The following is a 21,436-nucleotide window of genomic DNA, read 5'->3' as shown; positions in this document are numbered from 1 at the left end:
CTTTTTTTCATTCAGGACTTTGAATATATCTTGCCACTCCCTTCTGGCCTGTAGTGCTTGTGTAGAGAAATCAGCTGAGAGCCTTATGGGCGTTCCCTTGTAACTCACTCTTTGCTTTTCTCTTGCTGCCTTTAGGATCATTTCTTTATCCTTGACTCTGGCCATCTTGATTATGATATGTCTTAGTGTGGGTCTCTTTGGGTTCTTCCTGTTTGGGACCCTCTGAGCTTCCTGTACTTGGATATCTGATTCCTTCTTTAAATTTGGGAAGTTTTCAGTCATGATTTCTTCAAAAACCTTTTCAATCCCCTTTGATCTTTCTTCCCCTTCTGGGACCCCTATTATGTGAAGATTGGCATGCTTTATATTATCCCATAGGTCCCTTATGCTATTTTCATTTGTTTTTATTTGTTTATCTTGTAGCTGTTCTGATTGGGTGCTTTCTATTGTCCTGTCTTCTAGGTCACTAATTTGTTCCTCTGCATTATCTAGTCTGCTTTGCACAACCTTTAGATCATTCCTCATCTCAGCCAATGAGTTTACCAGTTCTACTTGGCTCTTCTTTATAGCTTCAATTTCATTTTTGATATACTTTATATCTCTAAGCAGTATCTCTTTTAGTTCCTTCAGTACTTTGATCACTCCTTTTTTGAAATCTTGATCTAGTAGGCTATCGATGTCTATTTCATTGATCTTTCTTTCAGGAGATTTCTCTTGTTCTTTTAATTGGGAATGGTTTCTCTGCTTCTTCATTTTGCTCATACCTCTCTGGCATTGTGGTTTATGGAGTATCAGTTATCTATTGTGGTCCTTAAGGAGTTTATCTATCTAATACCTATGTAGGAATAAAACTTAGAAAAAAAAAAAAGAGAGGGGGAGAGAGAAAGAAAGAATTTTAAAGGAAGGGAGAAAAAAGGTTTGAAAACAGTGTATAATGAATAATAGAAGAGCAAGTTGAAGCAGAATTTTTAAAAATAATAAAAAATTTTTAAAATTTAAAAGGGATTAAAACTGGGGTATATATAATTGTTTAAGAAGTAAAAATTAAAAGGGTAATAGAAAGTAGAACAAGTAAAAACAGATTTAAAAAATAAAAGGGGGGTTGGTGTTCTCCTGGAGACTGTGTGCTTTTAATGTGAAGTCTTTCTGTCTTCATCCTGTTTTGGAAGCTCAGCTTGCTGTTTCCAGAGGCCCTCCGTTGGTGCCCTTGTCTATGCTGCTCCCAGTGCCTGTTGGCAAGCAGATGGCGCCTCCTCCCAACACTGGGTCAGGTGCAGCTCTCCTTTGCTGTGGGTGGGCAGGTCACTGCCCCTCCCGATGCCACAGTGAGATGTTGCAGACTGGCCAGGTAGGAGAGGGGGTCGCGCCCCCTCCCAGCACCATGGTCAGGTGCTGTGTTCCTGTCTGAAAGGTAGGGGGCCGCCTGCCCTCTCCTGGAGCCAGTCACTCCACTGCTCTCTGCCACACTGTGCGCTCCACCTCTGGTTGGTGCTCCGCAGGTGGGCTTGGGGAAGACTGAGGAACAGTCCTGTCCCCGCTCTAGGCCAAAACCCAGCTCCTTGTTTGTCTTGGCAGAGCAAGTTCTCTGAGGGGCCAGGACAGAAGGATCCTATCTGCCTCGGGCTGTAGACAAGTCTCCGTCTGGTCTTTGAGGCTGCTAAGTCCTTAGGTGTGGATGCAGGTTTTGCCCCCGCCCCCGCCTGGATGCTAAGCTCCAGAGGATATGGCGGCGTGCCTGAGCCCCGCCTCTCTTCACCTGAAAACTTTCCGTGAGTTTTCAGAGATGGGGTTATGCACCCTTCTCTCCAGGGCACGTCAGCCGTGTTGTTTTATGGAGGGCCCAGGTTGTTCTGCCCTGTGCACCCACAGCCATGGCATGCAGCCCCCTGCAGTCCCCTGGGGCTGCCTCAGTGCAGCTGTCCTCATTCTCCGCCCGGCTTGGGCAGCCGGGCCCTGCCCCCAGCTGCCAGGCCGCATCTTGGGCTGGGTGTCACGGGGACCCTCTGTGCCTGTTTAACTTAGTTCTGTCGGTCAAGGGCTGCTCTGTGCAGATCCAAGCCTTGGAGGCTCCCCCTCCATCCTGCTGGCCTCTCAGTTGGAGAGGGGAGACCCAGCGAACGAGCGCCAGTCCTTCTTTGCTGCTCCTTCCCTGCGGGACCTGTCCCGCCCTGTTTTGCCTTTTCTTCTTTCTTTTTTCCTTTTCTCCTACCAGATGTTTGGCGTCTCTATCTTTTGAAGAGGATGATGTTCTGTCGGAGTTCCGCAGGTGCTCTGGTTGGCTGAGTGGGTCTGTGGATGTGAGTCTTGGTGCATTTGTGGGAGAGGGTGAGCTACGAGTGTCCTTCTACTCTGCCATCTTCCTTTGCCAAGCATTATTTGTGTTCTTTTTGATGATAACCATTCTGAATGGTATGAGGTGCTATCTCATTGTGGTTTTGATTTGCATTTCCTTGATGATTAGTGATGTTGAGCATATTTTCATGTCCCTGTTGACCATTTGCTTTTCCTCTCTGGAAAAATGTCTATTCAGTTCTTCTGCCCATTTTTAAATTGGGGTTTTTTTGATGTTGAGTTTTATGAATTGTTTATATAATTTGGATATTTATCCCTTATCAGTCATATCATTTGCAAATATTTTCTCCCATTCAGTAGGTTGTACAGGAATCTTTCTTTCACTTTCCAGTTAGTGTTCAGTGAAAATTGTTCCAAATGTAGATATATTTTTTGATATGTTCATAGGGGGAGGTGAACTTCACATCCACTTACTCTACCATATTGATCTCTTCTTTTATGTCCTTAATCCATTTTGAGTTTATTTTTATATATGGTGTGAGATAATGTTCTAATTTCATTCTTTTACTTGTAGCTATCAAGTTTTCCCAGCACCATGTATTAAAGAGACTATTTTTCCTCACTGTACGTTTGTGCTGCCTATGTTATAGATTAATTGTGAGGGTTTACTGCTGGACTTTATTCTGTTCTATTGATCAATATGTCTGTTTTTGTGCTTGCACTATTTTTGATTACTGCTGCTTTGTAGTATAGTCTGAAGCTTGGGCAGGTGATATCTCCAGCTTTGCTCTTTCTTCCCAAGACTGCTTTGGCTATTTGGGGTCCTTTGTGGCTCCATATAAGTTAGAGGATTACTTATTCCAGTTCTGTGAATAGATATTTAGATAGGGTATTTAGATAGGGATTGCATTAAATACATAGATTGCATTAAATATGTGGACTCATTTTTAAAATACTAATTTTTCCAACCCAAGAGCATGGGATATCTTTCCATTTCTTGGTATCATCTTCAGTTTCCTTTATCAAGGTTTTGTAATTTTCCACAGTGTAGATTTTCACCTCCTTGCTGAAGTTTATTCCTAGGTATTTTATCCCTTATTACAGTTTGACTTTATCCTAATTCTCCCATTTTTAATTGAAGTATAGTTGATTTATAATGTTTATATTAGTTTCTGGTATACAGCATAGTGATTCAGTTTTTATATATTTAAATAAATAAATAAACATTATTTTTCATTACAAGTTACTACAAGTCATTGAATATAGTTCCCTGTGCTATATAGTAGAAACTTGTTGTTTATCTATTCCATACATAGTAGTTTGTATCTGCCAATCCCAAATTCCCAGTTTACCCCTCCCTCCCCTTCTCCCCACCCCTAGTGACTATAAGTTTTTTTTTGTATGTCTGTGAGTCTGTTTTATAAATAAGTTCATTTTTAAAGATTCCACATATAAGTGATATCATATATTTGTCTTTCTCTGAGTTACTTAGAATGATCATCTCTAGGTCCACCCATGTTGCTGCCAATGACATTATTTCATTCCTTTTTATGGCTGAGTAGTATTCTATTTTGTGTGTGTGTGTGTGTGTGTGTGTGTGTGTGTGTGTGTGTGTGTGTGTGTTTTTACATTTTCTTTATCTATTCATTTGTCAGTGGACATCTAGGTTGCTTCTATGCCTTGGCTATTATAAACAGTGTTGTTATGAAAATTGAGGTGCATGTCTCTTTTTGAATTAGAGTTTTCTCTGGATATATGCCCAGGAGTGAGATTGCTGGACTTACGATGCAATTTGAAACAAGATTATTTTCTTGCTTTCTCTTTCTGATAGTTCATTATCAGCACATAGAAAGCAACAATGTTCTATATGTTAAACTTCTATACTACAATTTTACTGAATTCATTTAATAGTTCTAGTAGTTTTTGGTGGAGACTTTAGGGTTTTCTATATTGAGTATCATGTCATCTGAAAATAGTGACAATTTTATCCCTCCTAATTTGGATAACTTTTATTTATTTATTTTTTGCCTGATTGCTATGGCCAGGACTTCTAATCCTATGGTAAACGTAAGTGGCAAGAGTGGTATCCTTGTCTGTTTCCTGATTTTAGAGGAAAGGCTCTCACCATTTTGTTTGATGTTAGCTATGTGTTTGTCATAAATGGCCTTTCTAATGTTGAGATATTTTCCCACTATATCCACTTTTTTTGGGAGGCATGTCATCCACTATATCCACTTTGATGAGAGTTTTTTTTTTTATCATCAATGGATGTTGAATTTTGCCAAATACTTTTTTATGTTTATTGAGCTGATCATGTGATATATATTCTTCATTTTGCTAATGTGGTTTATGACACTGCTTGATTTGTAGATATTGAACCATCTTGCATCCCTGAAATAAATCCCACTTGATTATGTTACATGATCCTTTTTATATATTGTTAAATTTGGTTTGCTTATATTTTGTTAAGGATTTTTGCATCTATACTTATCAGAGATATTGGACTGTAATATTTTTTAGTAGTGTCTTTGTCTGTTTTTAGTACCAGGGAAATGGTGGCCTAGTAGAATGAATTAGGGAGTGTTCAGTCCTCTTTCATTTTTTGGAATAGTTTGAGAAGAATAGATATTCTTTATTTGTTTGGCAGAATTCCCATGTGAATGCTTCAAGTGCTGGACTTTTGTTTGCTAGAAGTTTTTGGAATAGTAATTCAATTTCACTACTAGTGATAGTTCTGTTCAGATTATCTTTTTCTTCCTGATTCATTCTTGGAAAACTGTATGTTTCTAGAAATATATCAATTTCTTCTATGTTGTCCAATTTGTTGGCATATACCTATTCATAGTATTCTCTTATGATTGAATTTCTGTGATATCTGTTATAATAATTTCTCCTCTTTCATTTCTTTTTATTTGGGTACTCTCTCTCTCTTTTTTTTTTTTTCTTAATGAGCCTAGCTGAAGGCTTATCAATTTTCTTTCACTTTTCAGAAAACCAGCTCTTGGTTTCATTGATCTTTTTTATTTTTACCTCTACTTTATTTCCTCTCTGATCTTTATTATTTCCTTCCTCTGCTTCCATTAGGTGATAGGTTAGGTTGTTTATTTGAAGTGACTTCTTTGTCTTTTGTTATAGACTTTGTTTTAAATTCTACTTTTCTGCTATGTGTATTGCTACCCCCAATTTCTTTTCATTTCCATTTGCATGAAATCTCTTTTTATTCCATCACTTTCAATCTGTATGTTTCTTAGTACTGAACAGCGTCTCTTGTAGGTAGCATAGAGATGGGTCATATTTTATTATCCACTCAGCCACTCTACTTCTTTTGACTGATTGAAGCATTTAGTCCATTGACATTTAAAGTAATTATTGATAGGTATGTACTTATTGCCATTTTGTTAACGTTTTCTGGTTGTTTTGTAGTTTTTCTATGTTTTGTTCTTTTCTTTTCATTTCTTCCCTTGTAGTTTGATGATTTTCTTTAATGATATGTTTGTGTTTCTTTCTCTCTAGTTTTTATGTAGTGATTTGTGGTTACTATGGAGTTCATGTATGTTGACCAATAACTGTATCAGCTTGTTTTACACTGATAGTCATTTAAGTTCAAACACATTCTAAAAGATCTATATTTTTACTCCCCTCCCCCACGTTTTGTATTTTTGATATCACATTTTACACCTGCATATCTATCCCTTAACTGTGTATTATAGTTATCACTGACTTTATAATTTTTGCCTTTTATCTTTGTGCTAACTTATTTAAGTGATTGATCCACAGCCTTTTGTATATGATTGGTTTTACTAGTGGGGTTTTTCCTCCCTTATAAATTCTTACTTCTTGTTGTAATTTTTCCTTTTCTACTCAGAGAAGACACTTTAATATCTCTTGTATGGTTAGTTTAGTATTGATGAACTCTTAGTTTTTGCTTGTCTGAGTAGTTCTTTAATTCTCCTTCAATTCTGAATGATAACTCTGCTGGATAGAGTATCCTAAGTTGTAGGTTTTGGTGGGGTAGGGTATAGCTCAGTGGTGGAGCGCATGCTTAGTAAGCATGAGGTGCTGGGTTCAATCCCCAGGGCCTCCATTAAATTAAATAAACTAATTACCCCCTGCAAAAAAAATAGTAATAAAAGATACTTTAAAAAAGTTTCCTGTACCTAAGTTGTAGGTTTTTCCATTCCAGGACTTTAAATATATCATGCCACTCCCTTCTGGCCTGTACATTTTCTTCTGAAAATTCAGTTGATATCCTTGTGGGGGGTTCCTTGTGTGTTACTCTTTGTTTTTCTCTTGTTGCCTTTAAAATTCTTTATCTTTAATTTTTGTCATTTTAATTATGGTACACCTTGCTGTGGCTCTCCTTTGTGTGCATCTTGGTTGGAACTCTCCATGTTTCTTGTACCTGGAAATGTGTTTCTTTCTTCAGCTTTGGGAATTTTTCAGCGATAATTTCATTAAATACATTTCAACCCTTTTCTCTCTCTCTTCTCCTGCTGGCACCCCTGTAAGGCAAATATTAATACACCTGATGCTGTCTGAGAGGTTCATTAAACTATCTTCATCTTTTAAAATTTGTTTTCCTTTTTCCTATTTTGATTAGGTGATTTCCATTATTCTATCTTCCATATCACTTTTACATTCTTCTGTATCACCTTGTCTGCTGTTAATTCCTTCTAGTGTATTTTTCATTTCAGTAATTATATTCTTTAACTCAGTTTCTTTTTTATATTTCTAGTCTTTTGTTAAAATTCTGTTTTCACCTATTCTTTTCTCATATTCATTTATCATTCTTATTGTTAATCCTTTGAGATCTTTATCTGGTAATTTATGTTTTACTTTAGTTTTTTTTTTTCAAGTTTTTTCTTGTTCTTTCATTTGAAACAAATACCTCTGCCTTCTTATTTTGTTTAACTTTCTCTGTGTCTATGAAATTAAGTGTAACATTTACCTATCCTGGTCTTGAAGGCATGTCCTTGTGTAGGAGCATCCCTCTGCAGTCTGCATGTGCCCAGTGGTTTCCCTGGGAGACCTGGATCTGAAGTGAGCACTTGTCTCATTTTCACCATGTTATGCTGGCAGCCACCCCCTTGCTGTGAGGTAGGGCTGGAGATGGAGGGGATAGAGCCAGAGCCAGGTGTTAACCGGGAGTTTTTCTATGCTCAGTGGTTGTCACCACCCTATCAGGGGTGTGGGCAGGTCTAGGTGCTGGAGTTGAAGTCCTGAGTGTCCAGTCTGAGCTGTTTCTGCTCCCTCTAAATGTATGCTCTCCTCCTGACAACAGCATCTTCACCCCAGTGAGGAGTAGCACTGGAGCAAGACATGCCAGATGGTGTGGGCCAGGGCAACTGCTAGAATGGTCTCTGCATGCCAGCCATAGCTCCAGGCAGCCTCTGATCTACCACCTCCACTCACACCAACAGTGGCTGCCCTTTCCTTGTTCGTATGCAGTCCTAGGTCTGACTCTGCTAACACACACTGTCCTTGACTATGGCAGCCTTCACCCTAATGCAGAGCTGTGATAGAGCAAGAAGGGCTAGAGCAGGGACCTAGTGCAGGCTGGGGCACATGCTAGAGCAGTCATGAAAACCAACCAGAGCTTTGGGTAGTTTTGGTCTACTTACTCCACCTTATTTTCAAGAGTAAGCAAGCATGTGTGTGTACTCTTCATGACTCAAGTCTCAGTTTCTTATAGTCCTCCACTAAGTCCCACTGATTTTCAAACCAGATAAGAGGGCTTGTCTTCCCAGTGTCAGATCCCGAGTCTGGGGTTCCCAGTATGTGGCTCGAGTCCCTCACTTTCTAGAGAGGATCTTTAAGCCCATGATATCCAACTCATCTTCTGTATACCTTGCTAGGGACTTGAGTCCTGACTTGATCACTTCTCCTCTCTTCCCACCCTGCTCCATGTGGATATTTCTTTACAGCCCTGGTAATAGAAGAGCCTTTCTGCCAGTATCCCATTTATTTTCAGCAAGTTGCTCCACATGTAGATGTACTTTTTTGATGTGCTCATTGTGGGAGGGGAGAGGTGAACTCAGCATCCTCCTACTCCACTGTCTTGATCTCCTTCTTCTAATGTTTTTTTTTTTAACTTCTTCAATTCATCTTCAATGTGCTTTAGTTTACCTACCTACAGTCATAATCTATAACTTGTCACCAAACAAAATAAAATGAAACAAAACTATTTCCTACATCCTAAGCAATTTACCAATAATTTTCATCCTTCCAGCTCTCCTTTATTCCTACTATACCTATTCCTCAAACTCAGAGAAATCCAAATACTTTTGTCTTTCATTATTTCCCATTTCTTTCAGTCTCGTGTCCCTGTCTTCTATTCCATTCCAGTTGAACCTAGGCTACCAGTTCCATCACTCCAACCACTTTATGTCAAAATCTTTAACTCTCTAAATCTCTACTATAACACTATTTTGCAAAGCAAACAAACGAATAAAAACTAGGTTGATTCTATCACATACTTTCCCCACATCTACATCAAAACTACTATACACTACTGAGGTAAAAATCTCAAAACAATGCATTTGTGAAATTTTAAAAAGGGAACGCACAGTTGGAACTGGAATATTTGGTCCTGGCTCCCCACCCTAAGGGATGGTGGTAATAAATCAGGTAATATTTCAAATTCTCCTATGCCTTGTTGCTTTTTTCTTCATTCTCCTGGACATTACATTGACACATCTCTAATATTCTAGTTTCCTCATTTATGTATAGTGTCAGTAGCTAAAAATATATTCTGATTACTTTTCAATCACAGAATTATATAGTTAATCAAGTAGACTTCTTTTTCCTTTCTAATATACAGTATTTAAGTTTATTATTTATCCTAGATTTGCTATGAGGATGCTGATAGATGGGGAGGACTTGTTTCAATCTGAACAGTATCCTTAGCTTTATGTGCCTACAGAGCTTGGATTCATCTGCGCACATTCCATTTCTAATGGATAGGCACTTTATTCCAAGGTGAAAGTTTCCCACAAGAAAAAAGCAAAGTTCATAGAGATATACAACTATATAAATAATACTAAGGATAAAGATTTCTGAATTGGGTGAAATCCTAACTTTCATATTTGTTCTCTGTATCTCTCTTGTTATGTCTATTACTCATTATTGGGAATTGTTGTAGATGGGAGGATGGAAAATGAGAAAGGCTAATCAAATACAGTGTTGTGAAGAAGGCTGATAAGCTATATAAACTATGTCATATTATTCTTTTTCTTAGAGTTCATCTTGAGAGTAGGCAGTAATAGGAAAATGCTTCAAAGGATCTTTGAGCCATACTCTTTGTCCTCATCATGTTATTTCTAGGTCCCTAGGGACCCAAACTCCTAAAGGAACATCATTCTATTTTTCATACTGTGAAGTGGTACCATTAGAAAACTATATTCTTTAAAATTATTGGAATCTCAAAGTAGATAATAGCCTTCCTCCATATATTTTAGCAACTGTTTATTCCTTTTCCCACAGCTATTTCTAATTCCTGAACACCTCTACCTACCCAACTCCTCTCTTACTATGTAATGCCTCAATGCTCTCTGTCACTAATGCCTGACTCATTAGAGAGTCATGAGGTCAATTCAGTGGGTCATGATCTGCAGTTTTTGTCTGGAAGGAGACTGAATTAAAATATCAGAGGACATTCTTAGAAATTCCTTAGCAACTGTTACACATATGGTGCCAAAATTTTGTGGGTATTTGTGGATGTGTGGCCACTGGGCCACAATACAAAATGAATTTCTTACTCCAGGACAGAGTGAAAAAAATATATCTATAGTGATGCCAAATTCAAGGCAAAATGGATTCTGGGATTTTCACCATTACAAACCTATCTGAATCCATGCCCATTAATACCTCACCTCTACCTCACTCCATATTCCAGTCTCAGTGGAGAAGTGATCCTGCCCCACATATAGGTAGTAGCCCCTCACCTTCTGTTCCAGATCATATCTTCTATCTACTGAAGGACTGGTTCTATAAATTTTCCTACTCTCAACTCTGTTTCCTTCTATTTTACCTGTTCTTTACTGGCAGTTAGGGTAATCTATTTATCTTGCTTTGCCCAGGACTGTCCTGGTTTTATAACTGAAAGTCACACATGACAGCAACTCCCTCATTCTTAGGCAAACAGGAATGGCTGGTTCCCCCAGCTGCAACAGAATTCCCATCATTAAAAAGGAAAAACACTCAAAAGTTAAGTTCAGTGTTTTACAGTGGAATTTGATACAGCATTGTAGGATGACTGTAACTCAATTTAAAAAATGTTAAAAGAAAAAGAACTACCTTTTTAAGAAAATAAATGCAGAAGGAAAAAAAAAAGTTAAGAAACTTCACATTGTTCAATATACTACTCTGATTACCAAATTATGCATAGAGCCAAACTTTACAAATGACTTACCAATAGAAGTAACAGTAGTTTCCATATCTTCTTCCTTCTAGATGGTTTGTACTACACTTATCAATGAACAATTATTGGTAGTTGAGACTTCACATAACAAAGGGAAATGCAAACTCTCTCTCCTGTCTCTCAGGCGACTAAGTTCTAGATTTAGCTGCTTAGCAACAAGGATCTTTCACTTCTTCAGAAACAACTGGCTCTCAAGGATGTCTTGCTCTAGCTCCACCACAAACACTGCTGGCCAGAAGGGAGTGTGGCAAGATATAGTCTAATTCCTGAATGAGAAAAAGCTGCAACCTAAGATAATCTGTCCAGCAGACTATCCTTTAGAATAGAAGGAGGGATAAAGAATTTCACAGACAAGCAAAAGCTCAAAGATTCAGCAATACTAAACCTATCCTAAAAGAAAGGTTGAAAGGTCTACTCTAAATAGAAAAGAAGGGAACCCTCCTACACTGCTGGTGGGAATGCAGTTTGTTGCAGCCATTATGGAAAACTGTATGGAGATTCCTCAAAAGACTAGGAATAGACTTACCATATAACCCAGTAATACTGTTCCTGGGTGTATAACCAGAAGGAACCCTACTTCAAAAAGACACCTGCACCCCAATTTTTCATAGCAGCACTATTTACAATAGCCAAGACATGGAAACAGACAAAATGTCCATCAACAGATGACTGGATAAAGAAGATGTGATATATTTATACAATGGAATACTATTCAGCCATAAAAATGACAGTGCAGCAACATGGATGTCCCTGGAGAATGTCATTCTAAGTGAAGTAAGCCAGAAAGAGATAGAAAAATACCATATGAGATCGCTCATATGTGGACTGTTAAAAAAAAAAAAAAGAACATAAATACAAAACAGAAACAGACTCATAGACATAGAATACTAACTTGTGGTTGCCAAGGGGGTGGGGGGTGGGAAGGGATAGACAGGCATTTCAAAATTTGTATATACAGGCATATGTAGAATAGACAAAAAAAAGTTTATAAAGTTTATAGCACAGGGAAATATATATGAGATCTTGTGGTAGCTCACAGTGAAAAAAAAGTGACAATGAATATATGTATGTTCATGTATAACTGAAAAATTATGCTCTACACTGGAATTTGACACAACATTGTAAAATGACTATAACTCAATAAAAATGTTTAAAAAATAAAAAAATTTAAAAAATAAATAGAAAAGGAGTAGGAAGCTATAGAAATGTGAAAATCATAATTGGAAATGTGATAACTACAATGAGTTGCAAGAGAATAAACATGAAAATGCTAAAAAAAAAAAAAAAAGCACATCCAAATCATAAAAGGTGGGAGAGGGGAGCAACAAAATATAGACTTTTTTCCTCTATTTTTTTTTGTTTGTTCTTTCTAGGATGTGTTTGAGCCTACATGACTACCAATCTAAACCAAACAGATAAAGTAATGGGTTAATATACTTGAAAAACAAGGTAACCATAAATCAAAAGCATACACTGGAGTCAGAAAAACCAAAAAGAAACCAAGATAATACAAAAGAAAATTATCAAACCATAAAAGGAGAAGAAATGAACAAAGAAGAAATACCAAATCAACTGGAAAACAAAGTTCAAAATGGCAATAAACACACATATATCAATAATTACTGTAAATGTCAGTGGACTAAATGCTCCAATCAGAAGACACAGAATGGTAGATTGGATAGCCTACAATATGCTGCATATAAGAGACCTACTTTAGGGTGAAGGGCACACATAGATTGAAAGTGAGAGGATGGAAAAAGATATTTCATGCACATGGAAATGACAAAAAATCAGGAGTAGCAATATCTATATCAGACAAAATAAACTTTAAAACAAAGGCCATAAAGAAAGATAAAGGACACCATATAATGACAAAAGGAGCAACACAAGATGAGAATATTACACTTGTTAACATATATGCACCCAATATAAGAGCACCAAAATATATAAAATAAATACTAATAGGCATAAAAGGAGAAATTGATGGGAATACGATAATAGTAGGAGACTTTAACACCTCACTAACATCACTGGACAGGTATGCCAGACAGAAAATCAGTAAGGCAATGGAGATACTAAGTGACACAATAGAACAGTTAAAACTTGGTAGATATTTTCAGGAAATTGCATCACCCCAAACAGAATATACATTCTTTTCAGGTGCTCATGGGACAGTCTCTAGGAAGACCACATACTCAGGCATAAAAGAAGCCTCAACAAATTTAAAAGTAAAGAAATTATTTCAAGCATCTTTTCTGACCACAATGGCATGAAACTAGAAAACAACCACAGAAAAACAAATGAGAAGAAAAAAGAACTGCATGGAGACTAAACAACAAGCTACTAAAGGAAAAAAAATGGGTCACCAATGAAATCAAAGGCGAAATTAAAAAATAATTTTATTTGAGATAAACAACAGTGGAAACACAACCACATAAAATTCTACTGGATTTCCAGTCAAGATGACAGAGTACTAGGATCAAGAGCTCACCTCTCCTCGTGACTACAACAAAACCACAACTGACTGCTAAACAACCATTGAAAAAAAAAAAAAGACTGGAACCAAGCAAAAATCTTCTTCAACTGGAAACATAAACAGGGAACCACAGCAGGACAGTAGGAGGGGCATGCCTGTGATAAAATGGGGCCCCACAACCCCTGGGTGGGTGACCCACAAGCTGAAGAATAGGTCATAGAGGCCCTCCAAAGGAGTGAGAGTTACAAGCCCCACATCAAGCTCCACAGCCCGGGGTTCAGGCATTGGGAGGAGGAGGAGACTCCAGGACATCTGTTTTTGAAGACCAGTGGGGCTTACGGAGCCCCATGGGACTGGGGTAAATAGAGACTTCATTCTCTAGTGAAGTGTACACAGAATGTCGTGTGCACCAGATCCAAGGGCAGAGGCAGTGATTTCATAGGAACCTGGGCCAGACCTGCCTGGTGGTTTTAGAAAGTCTCTTGGGGACATAGGGGATGGCTATAGCTTACCCAAGGGGCAGAAAAGCTGGTGGCAGACATTCCGGGAGTGTTCATCTACATGAGCTTTCCTGGAGGCTCATTGGGTCATTAGCACCAAGACCTAGCCCCACCCAACAGTCTGTAGGCTTAAGGGTTAGGAAGCCTCAGGCCAAACAACAGACTGAGTGGGAATGCAGCCCCACCCATCAGCAGACTTCCTGAACCACAAATGCCTCTAGACATGGCCCTACCCACCAGAGGCCCAGGACCTAGCTTCACCCAGCAGGGGACAGGCAATGGTTCCTCCTACCAGGAAACTTGCATAAGCCTCTAGTCCAGTCTCATCCACCAGGGGAAGATACCAGAAATAAGAAAACAACAATCCCAAAGGCTGTGGAAGGAATCCACAAACACAAGCCAGACTCTGCACTGAGACCAGCTTGACCCTGGCCCTTGGGTGACAAGAGAGGAGTGTACTGCTGGGACGCATAGGATGTCTCCCACAAAGAGCCATCTCTCCAAGGTCAAGAAACATAACTAACCTACCTAAAAATACAAATAGAAAGATGCACAATATAAGGCAGCAGAAGAATAATATCTCCCAGACCAAAGCACAAGATAAAATCCCAGAAGAAGAAATAAGGGATGAGGAGATAAGCAATTTATCTGAGAAAGAGTTTAAAGTAATGATGACCAAGATGTTCAAAGAATTCAAGAGGAGTATAGATGCACAGAATGAAGTTTTTAGCAAAGAGTCGGAAAATATAAAGACTATCCAGAGTTGAAGAGTAAAATCACTGAAATTAATAACACACTAGAAGGAACCAAGAAAAGACTAAATGAGGCAGAAGAACGGATCAATAAGCTATAAGACAGATTAGTGGAAATCACTACTGCAGAACAAGAAAAAGGAAAAAGAATGAAAAGAAATGAGGATAGTTTAAGAGAACTCTGGGACAACATGAAGTGCACTAATATTCACATTATAGGGGTCCCAGAAAGAGAAGAGAGAGAGAAAGGACCTGAGAAAATTTTTGGAGAGATCATAACCAAAAACTTCCCCAACTTGGGAAAAGAAACAGTCACCCATGTCCAGGAAGTGCGAAGAGTTCCATACAGGATCAACCCAAAGAGGAACACACCAAGACATATAGTAATCAAACTGACAAAAATTAAGGATAAGGAGAAAATATTAAAATCAGCAAGAGAAAAGCAACAGATAACGTAAAAGGGAACGCCCATAAGGTTATCAGCTGATTTTACAGCAGAAACTCTACAGGCCAAAAGGGAGTGGCCCCATATATTTAAAGTGATTAAAGGAAAAAACTTACAACCAAGAATGTCTGTCCAGCAAGGTTCTTGCTCAGATTTGGTGGAGAAATCAAAAGCTTCGTAGATGAACAAAAGCTAAAAGATTTCAGCACCATCAAACCAGCTTTACAATAAATGTTAAAGGACCTTCTCTAGTCATCAAACCACAAGAAAAGAGATCAAAAAAGAAGAAAAAGGAAAAAAAAAAGACCTACAAAAGATTGCTTTTTCAATTTGGGGTCTTTTATGGTTCCATATAAATTTTGGAATTGTTTGTTCTAGTTCTGTGAAAAAATGTAGTGAATATTTTGACAGAGGTTGGGTTGTACCTGTAGATTGCTTGGGGTAGTACAGCCATTTTGATAATGTTCATTCTTCCCATCCAAGAGCACAAGGTATCTTTCCATTTCTTTGTATTATCTCAAATTTCCTTCATTAACGTTCTACAGTTTTCATAGTATAGGTAACCTCCTTGATTAAGTTTATTTCTAGGTACTTTGTTGTTTTTGATGCAAAGGAAATGTTTATGCCAGTTATAAAATTCTGCTTTTTGAAGTGAAAAAAAAAGTGAATGAAGGGCCGCAAATGGCAAAATATCCTTCTTTCTTATGGGTGAGTTGTATCTCTTTACATATATATCCTGCATCTTCTTTATTCATTCATCTATTGATGTGCCCTTAGGATGCTTGGTAATTATAAATAATGTTGCTATTAATAGTGGAGTGTATGTATCTTTTTAAATTAATTCTTATTTTGTGATTGGCTTTATTCCTTTGATAACTATGAAGTTTAAGAAGCTAAAGCTCTAAACATTCTTGGAAACAATGAAGAGTACATATGTGTAAATTTAAAAATATGTGCAGTATATTGTATACATGTATTTTCATGCAATATATTGTACATATGGAGTCAAATTGTAACAATTCTACCTAATAAAACTGAAAAATGAAAGAACAAAAGCCACAACCACACAAAATCTATGGGATGAAGCAAAAGCAGTCCTGAGAGGGAAGTTCATAGCAATACAGGCCTTCCTTAAAAAATAAAAACAATCTCAAATAAACAACCTAACCTACCACCTAAAAGAATTAGGAAAAGAAGAACAAACAAAACCTAAAGTCAGCAGAAGGAAAGAAATAATAAACATCAGGGAAGAAATACATAAAATAGAGATTAAAAAAGCAGAAAAAATCAAACAAAGAGCTTTTTTTTTTTTTGAAAGAATGAGCAAAATAGACAACTCTGGCTAGGATCATCAAAAAGAAAAGAGAAGACATAAACAAATAAAATAAGAAACGAAGATGGAACAATTACAACCAATACCACAGAAATATAAAAAATCATAAGAGAATACTATGAACAACTATATGGCAATTAATTGGACAACCTGGAGGAAATGGACAAGTTTCTAGAAATGTACAGTCCACCAAAACTGAATCAAGAAGAAATAGATCATTTGACCAGATAAATCACTAGAAATAGAATCAGCAATTTAAAAGAAAAACTTCCTACAAACAGAAATCCAGGACCAGATGGCTTCACAGGGAAATTCTATCAAGCATACAAAGAAGAACTCATACCGATCCTTCTCAAACTCTTCCAAAAGATTGAAGAGGAAGTAATACTCCTAAATCCATTGGATGAAGCCACCATCACCCTGATACCAAAGCCAAACAAAGACACTATGAAAAAAGAAAATTACAGGCCGTCCTCAACAAAATATTAGCAAACAGAATCCAACAAACACATAAAAAAGATTAGACACCATGATTAAGTTGGGATCATCCCAGGGACACAAGGATGGTTCAACATACACAAATCAACCAATGTGATACACCACATCAACAAAAGAAAGGATATGATCATCTCAATAGATGCAGAAAAATCTTTTGATAAAATTCAATATCCATTTATGATAAAAAGTCTCCAGAAATTGGGCACAGATTGAACATACCTCAACATAATAAAGGCCATAATGACAAACCCACAGCAAATGTCATACTCAATGTTGAAAATCTGAATGCATTTCCTCTAAGATCAGGAACAAAACAAGGATACCTACTCTCACCACTTTTATTCAACATCATTTTGGAAGTCCTAGTCACATCAATCAGAGAAGAAAAAAATAAAAGGGATCTAAGTTGGAAAACAAGTAGTAAAACTGTCACTGTTTGCAGATGACATGATACTATACACAAAAATAAATCCTAAAGAAACCACCAAAAACTTACTGGAGCTCATCAATGAATTTGGTAAAGTCCAGGATACCAAAGTATATACAGAAATCTGTTGCATATCTATACACTAAAAACAGAATATTAGAAAAAGAAATTAAGGAAACAATCCCATTTACTATCACAACAAAGAGAATAGAATATCTAGGAATAAACCTACCTAAGGAGGCAAAAGACCTGTACTCTGAAAACTATAAGACACTGGTGAAAGAAATTGAAGATGACACAAACGGTTGGAAAGAAACACTGTGTTCTTGGACTGGAAGAATCAATATTGTTAAAATGGCCATACTACCCAAGGCAATATACAGATTCAATGCATTCCCTGTCAAATTACCAATGCCATTTTTCACAGAACTGGAGGAAAAAATTTTTTAATTTGTATGGAAGCACAAAAGACCCCAAATAGCCAAAACCTTTCCAAGAAAGAAGAATGGAGCTGGAGGAATCACCCTCCCTAACTTCAGACTATACGATAAAGACAGAGTAATCAAAATAGTATGGTACTGGCACAAAAACAGACACACAGAACACTGTAACAGGACAGAAAGCCCAAAAATAAACCCACATGCTTATGATCAATTAATCTATGACAAAGGAGGCAAGAGTATACAATGGAGAAAAGACAGTCTCTTCACTATGTCATGCTGGGAAAACAGGACAGCTACAAGTAAAAGAATGAAAGTAGAATATTCTATAACACAATATAGAAAAATAAACTCAAAATAGATTGAAGACCTAAATGTAAGACCAGATACTCTAAAACTCCTACAGGAAAACATATGGAGAACACTCTTTGACATATATCACAGCAATATTTTTTGGATCTGTCTTCTAAAGCAAAGGAAATAAAAGCAAAAATAAGCAAATAGGACCTAATAAAACTTAAAACCTTTTGCACAACAAAAGAAACCATATACAAAAAGAAAAGACAACCTACAGAATGGGAGAAAATATTTGCAAATGATTAAGACTGACAAGGGGTAATATCCAAACTATGCAAACACCTCATACAGGTTAATATAAAAAAAACTGCCCCCCAGTGGACAGAAGACCTGAATAGACATTTCTCCAAAGACATACAGATGGCAAACAGGCACATGAAAACATGCTCAACATTATTAATAATCAGAGAAGTGCAAATCAAAACTACAGTGAGATATCACCTCACAACAGCCAGAATAGACATCATTAGACAGTCCTCAAACAATAAATGATGGAAAGGGTATGAAGAAAAGGGAACCCTCCTACACTGTTTGGAGGAGTATAAATTGTTGCAGCCACTATGGAGGACAATATGGAGGTTCCTTAAAAAATTGAAAATAGAATTACCATATGATGCAGCAATCCCACTCCTGGGCTTATATCCAGAGAAAACTCTAATTTGAAAAGATATATGCACCTCAATGTTCACAGCAGCGCTGTTTACAATAGTCAAGGCATGGAAGTGACCTAAATCTCCTTTGACAGATGAATGGATAAAGAAGATGTGGTATATACATACAATGGAATATTACTCAGCCATAGAAAAGCACAAAATTTTGCCACTTGCAGTAACATGGATGGATCTAGAGATCATCATACTGAGTGAAGTAAGTCCAACAGAGAAGGACAAATATCATATGATATCACTTATATGTGGAATTTAAAAGAATGATACAAATGAACTTATTTACAAACCAGAAATAGACTCACAGACATAGAAACCAAACTGTGGATACCAAAGCAGGAAGGAGTTGTGGGAGGATAAATTAAGAGTCTGGGATTAATAAATACACACTGCTACACATAAAACAGATAAACAACAAGGACCTACTGTATAACACAGAGAACTATATTCAATTATCTTGTAATAACCTATAATGAAAAGAGTCTGAAATAGAATATACATGTATATGTATAACCAAACTGCTTTACTGTAGACCTGAAACTAACATCACACTGTAAATCAGTAATACTTCAAAAAACATTTTGAAAAAGACACTAATACCAATTATGAAGACTCTTCCCTGATGACCTACTCACCTCAGAAAGTCCCCACATACTACTGCCATCCCCTTGGGGGTTAGGATTTCAATCTGTGAATTTTGGAGGGAAATAAACATTTATCTAGAGCACACCCCAATCAAGATTCAGAAGTCTCCCATCGCTCCAGAAAGTTCCCTCCATCCCTCCTTTCCCCCACATCAGGAAAACACTGATTTAAAGTCTATTCCCATATATTATTTTGGACTATGCCAGAACTTCATACAAATAAAATCCTACATGAAGTTCCTTCAGTCTCACTTCTTTCTATCATCATAATACCAATGAGATACATTCATGTTCTTAAGTGTATCTGAAACTTGTTCTGATTTATTGAAGATTATTCCACTGAATCTATGTACCGGTTTGTTTGCCATTTATCTATTCAGGTTGTTTGTTTCCAGTCGGTGGAATAAATTTATGAATAATGCTGCTATGAATATCCATGTACAAATTGTTGTGGGGAACTTCCTATGGCCAGAACCACTGGGACATAGAGTAGGTATAAGTTTAATTATAAGAAATTATTATTATCCACCATAACTTTTCTATTCATGACACTGTTTATTCTTTTGTCCCATTAATCGCCCCTAACACAATTCAACTTCTATCAAGTATGAGAGAATCTAATTCTCACCTCAAAATCCTTACAAGGAGAAACTTCCACTCTCCTCTCCATTCTGTATTTTAATTACAAATTGATGCCTTATCTCATTTTGGTTTGAAGGGAAAAAAAGTCAGTAACTATCTTAAAATTGCATCAGACCCGCTTATTCTTCCCCTGTGACTTCTGCAAGAGACCACGGGACCTCTCAGCCCAGGTATACCCTCTTATTATTCCTAATTTCTCCCATATTTTGTCTTCTCTAAGACCCCTGTGCCAGGATCCCCAGGATCCACTTAGCACAGCGCCCCTCCCCCTCATGAGTACACCATTGTTATGTAACAGCATCCCCCCCGCAGCCCCCCACACCTGTCTGGGGATGCCAAGCCTTCAGCCTCTCTCCACTCTCCTCAGGACTATACTGCTGTTTAAGAGATGCTGTTCCAGGGATAGGCTTGCCTGCCTCCCACTTGACTGCGTTTGCTTTGGTCACAGGCTCCTCACTCATGGGGCCTGCCTGGGCCCAGGCCCACCTGACAGGTGATCTCCGGCTGCCTCTGCTCTGGCTGCTACTGTTGCCAATCTGCTGCTCCCACGCCCCACCAGGATGGCGCTTCACTTCCTCTGAAGTTGTGATCCCCAGGAAGGTGTCCCACAGAGCGGGAGGAACTGGGATGCAAGGCCAGCTTTCCTACAAGATTCGCCTCAGTGGCCAAAGACATGTGGTTCACATGAGAGTCAAGAAGAACTTGCTGCCCAGACACTTTCCCGTTATCACCAGTAACGACCAAGGCGCCACGCAGGAGGACTACCCTTTTATCCCCCGAGACTGTTACTACTACACCTACCTGGAAGGGGTTCCTGGGTCCATGGGCACGCTGGACACCTGCTATGGAGGTCTGCGTGGCATGCTGCAGGTGGATGACTTCACTTACGAAATCAAACCACTGGAGGCTTCTTCCAAATTTGAGCATGTGATTTCTCTGCTTGTGTCACAAAAAACACCAGGAGAGGATGAAAAGTGTAAGATTAAAGAGGAAGAAACAAATCAAGCATATGAGGAGGCAATGCTTGCTGAAACTCCTAGAGCTGCCCCTGTATATTTGTGGTGGCCACACAGGAAAAACTTAAAACTTCACTACACAGTTACTAACTCATTAGTGGTTCAGAACAGAAATATCACACGTATAATAGAGAACGTAGTGATTCTTAACAACATAATGCATAGCATTTACTACCAGGGTGAACTTCAGGTTTTCATACGTATGCTGTGCATATGGGACGGTAACGACGAGGTGAAAGTAGAAGAATCTCAAAATGCTCTAGATGCATTAAATTCATTTGGTTTATGGAAATACTGGAGATGGTATACACAATTTCCTCATGATACTTCATTGATTCTTACAGGAAAAAAAAATCGGTGGAGCTTCATATTATAGCAATCATGAAGGAATATGCAACCCCAATTGGGGAGCATCGTTTGTATGGGTAGCAAGGTATCACATATTTTTAGCTGCAACTCTTGGAGCACATGCAATAGGTCATGTTCTTGGCTGTAGACATGATGGTCCTGGTTGCCATTGTTTTCGAAGA

At 37.9% G+C, this 21,436-nt stretch overlaps 1 protein-coding gene across 13 annotated transcripts in view; it reads right to left on the bottom strand.

Annotated features, from left to right (window-relative positions):
* LOC102531629 (disintegrin and metalloproteinase domain-containing protein 21) overlaps positions 1-21,072 on the bottom strand; it is an 86,455-nt gene extending 65,383 nt beyond the window's left edge. For 3 of the 13 annotated variants that reach the window (XR_012073721.1, XR_012073719.1, XR_012073724.1), the window contains exon 1: positions 10,703-11,895. Coding sequence is in view for 2 of the 13 variants with exons in the window: in XM_072963311.1 (XP_072819412.1) it covers positions 20,692-20,817 (126 nt within the window). In the remaining 11 variants the exon portion in view is untranslated. Of the gene's footprint in view, positions 1-10,702; positions 11,896-19,876; positions 20,118-20,691 lie in introns of those variants that run through there. The other 10 variants (XM_072963312.1, XM_072963317.1, XM_072963315.1 and 7 more) reach the window with 9 other exon arrangements.
* Between the last annotated feature and the right edge of the window lie 364 nt (positions 21,073-21,436).

This window comes from Vicugna pacos, chromosome 6 (assembly GCF_048564905.1).
Source record: "Vicugna pacos chromosome 6, VicPac4, whole genome shotgun sequence".
NCBI lineage: Eukaryota > Metazoa > Chordata > Mammalia > Artiodactyla > Camelidae > Vicugna > Vicugna pacos.
Note: the sequence above shows the minus strand (reverse complement) of the source record. Positions and strands in the feature narration are given on the sequence as shown.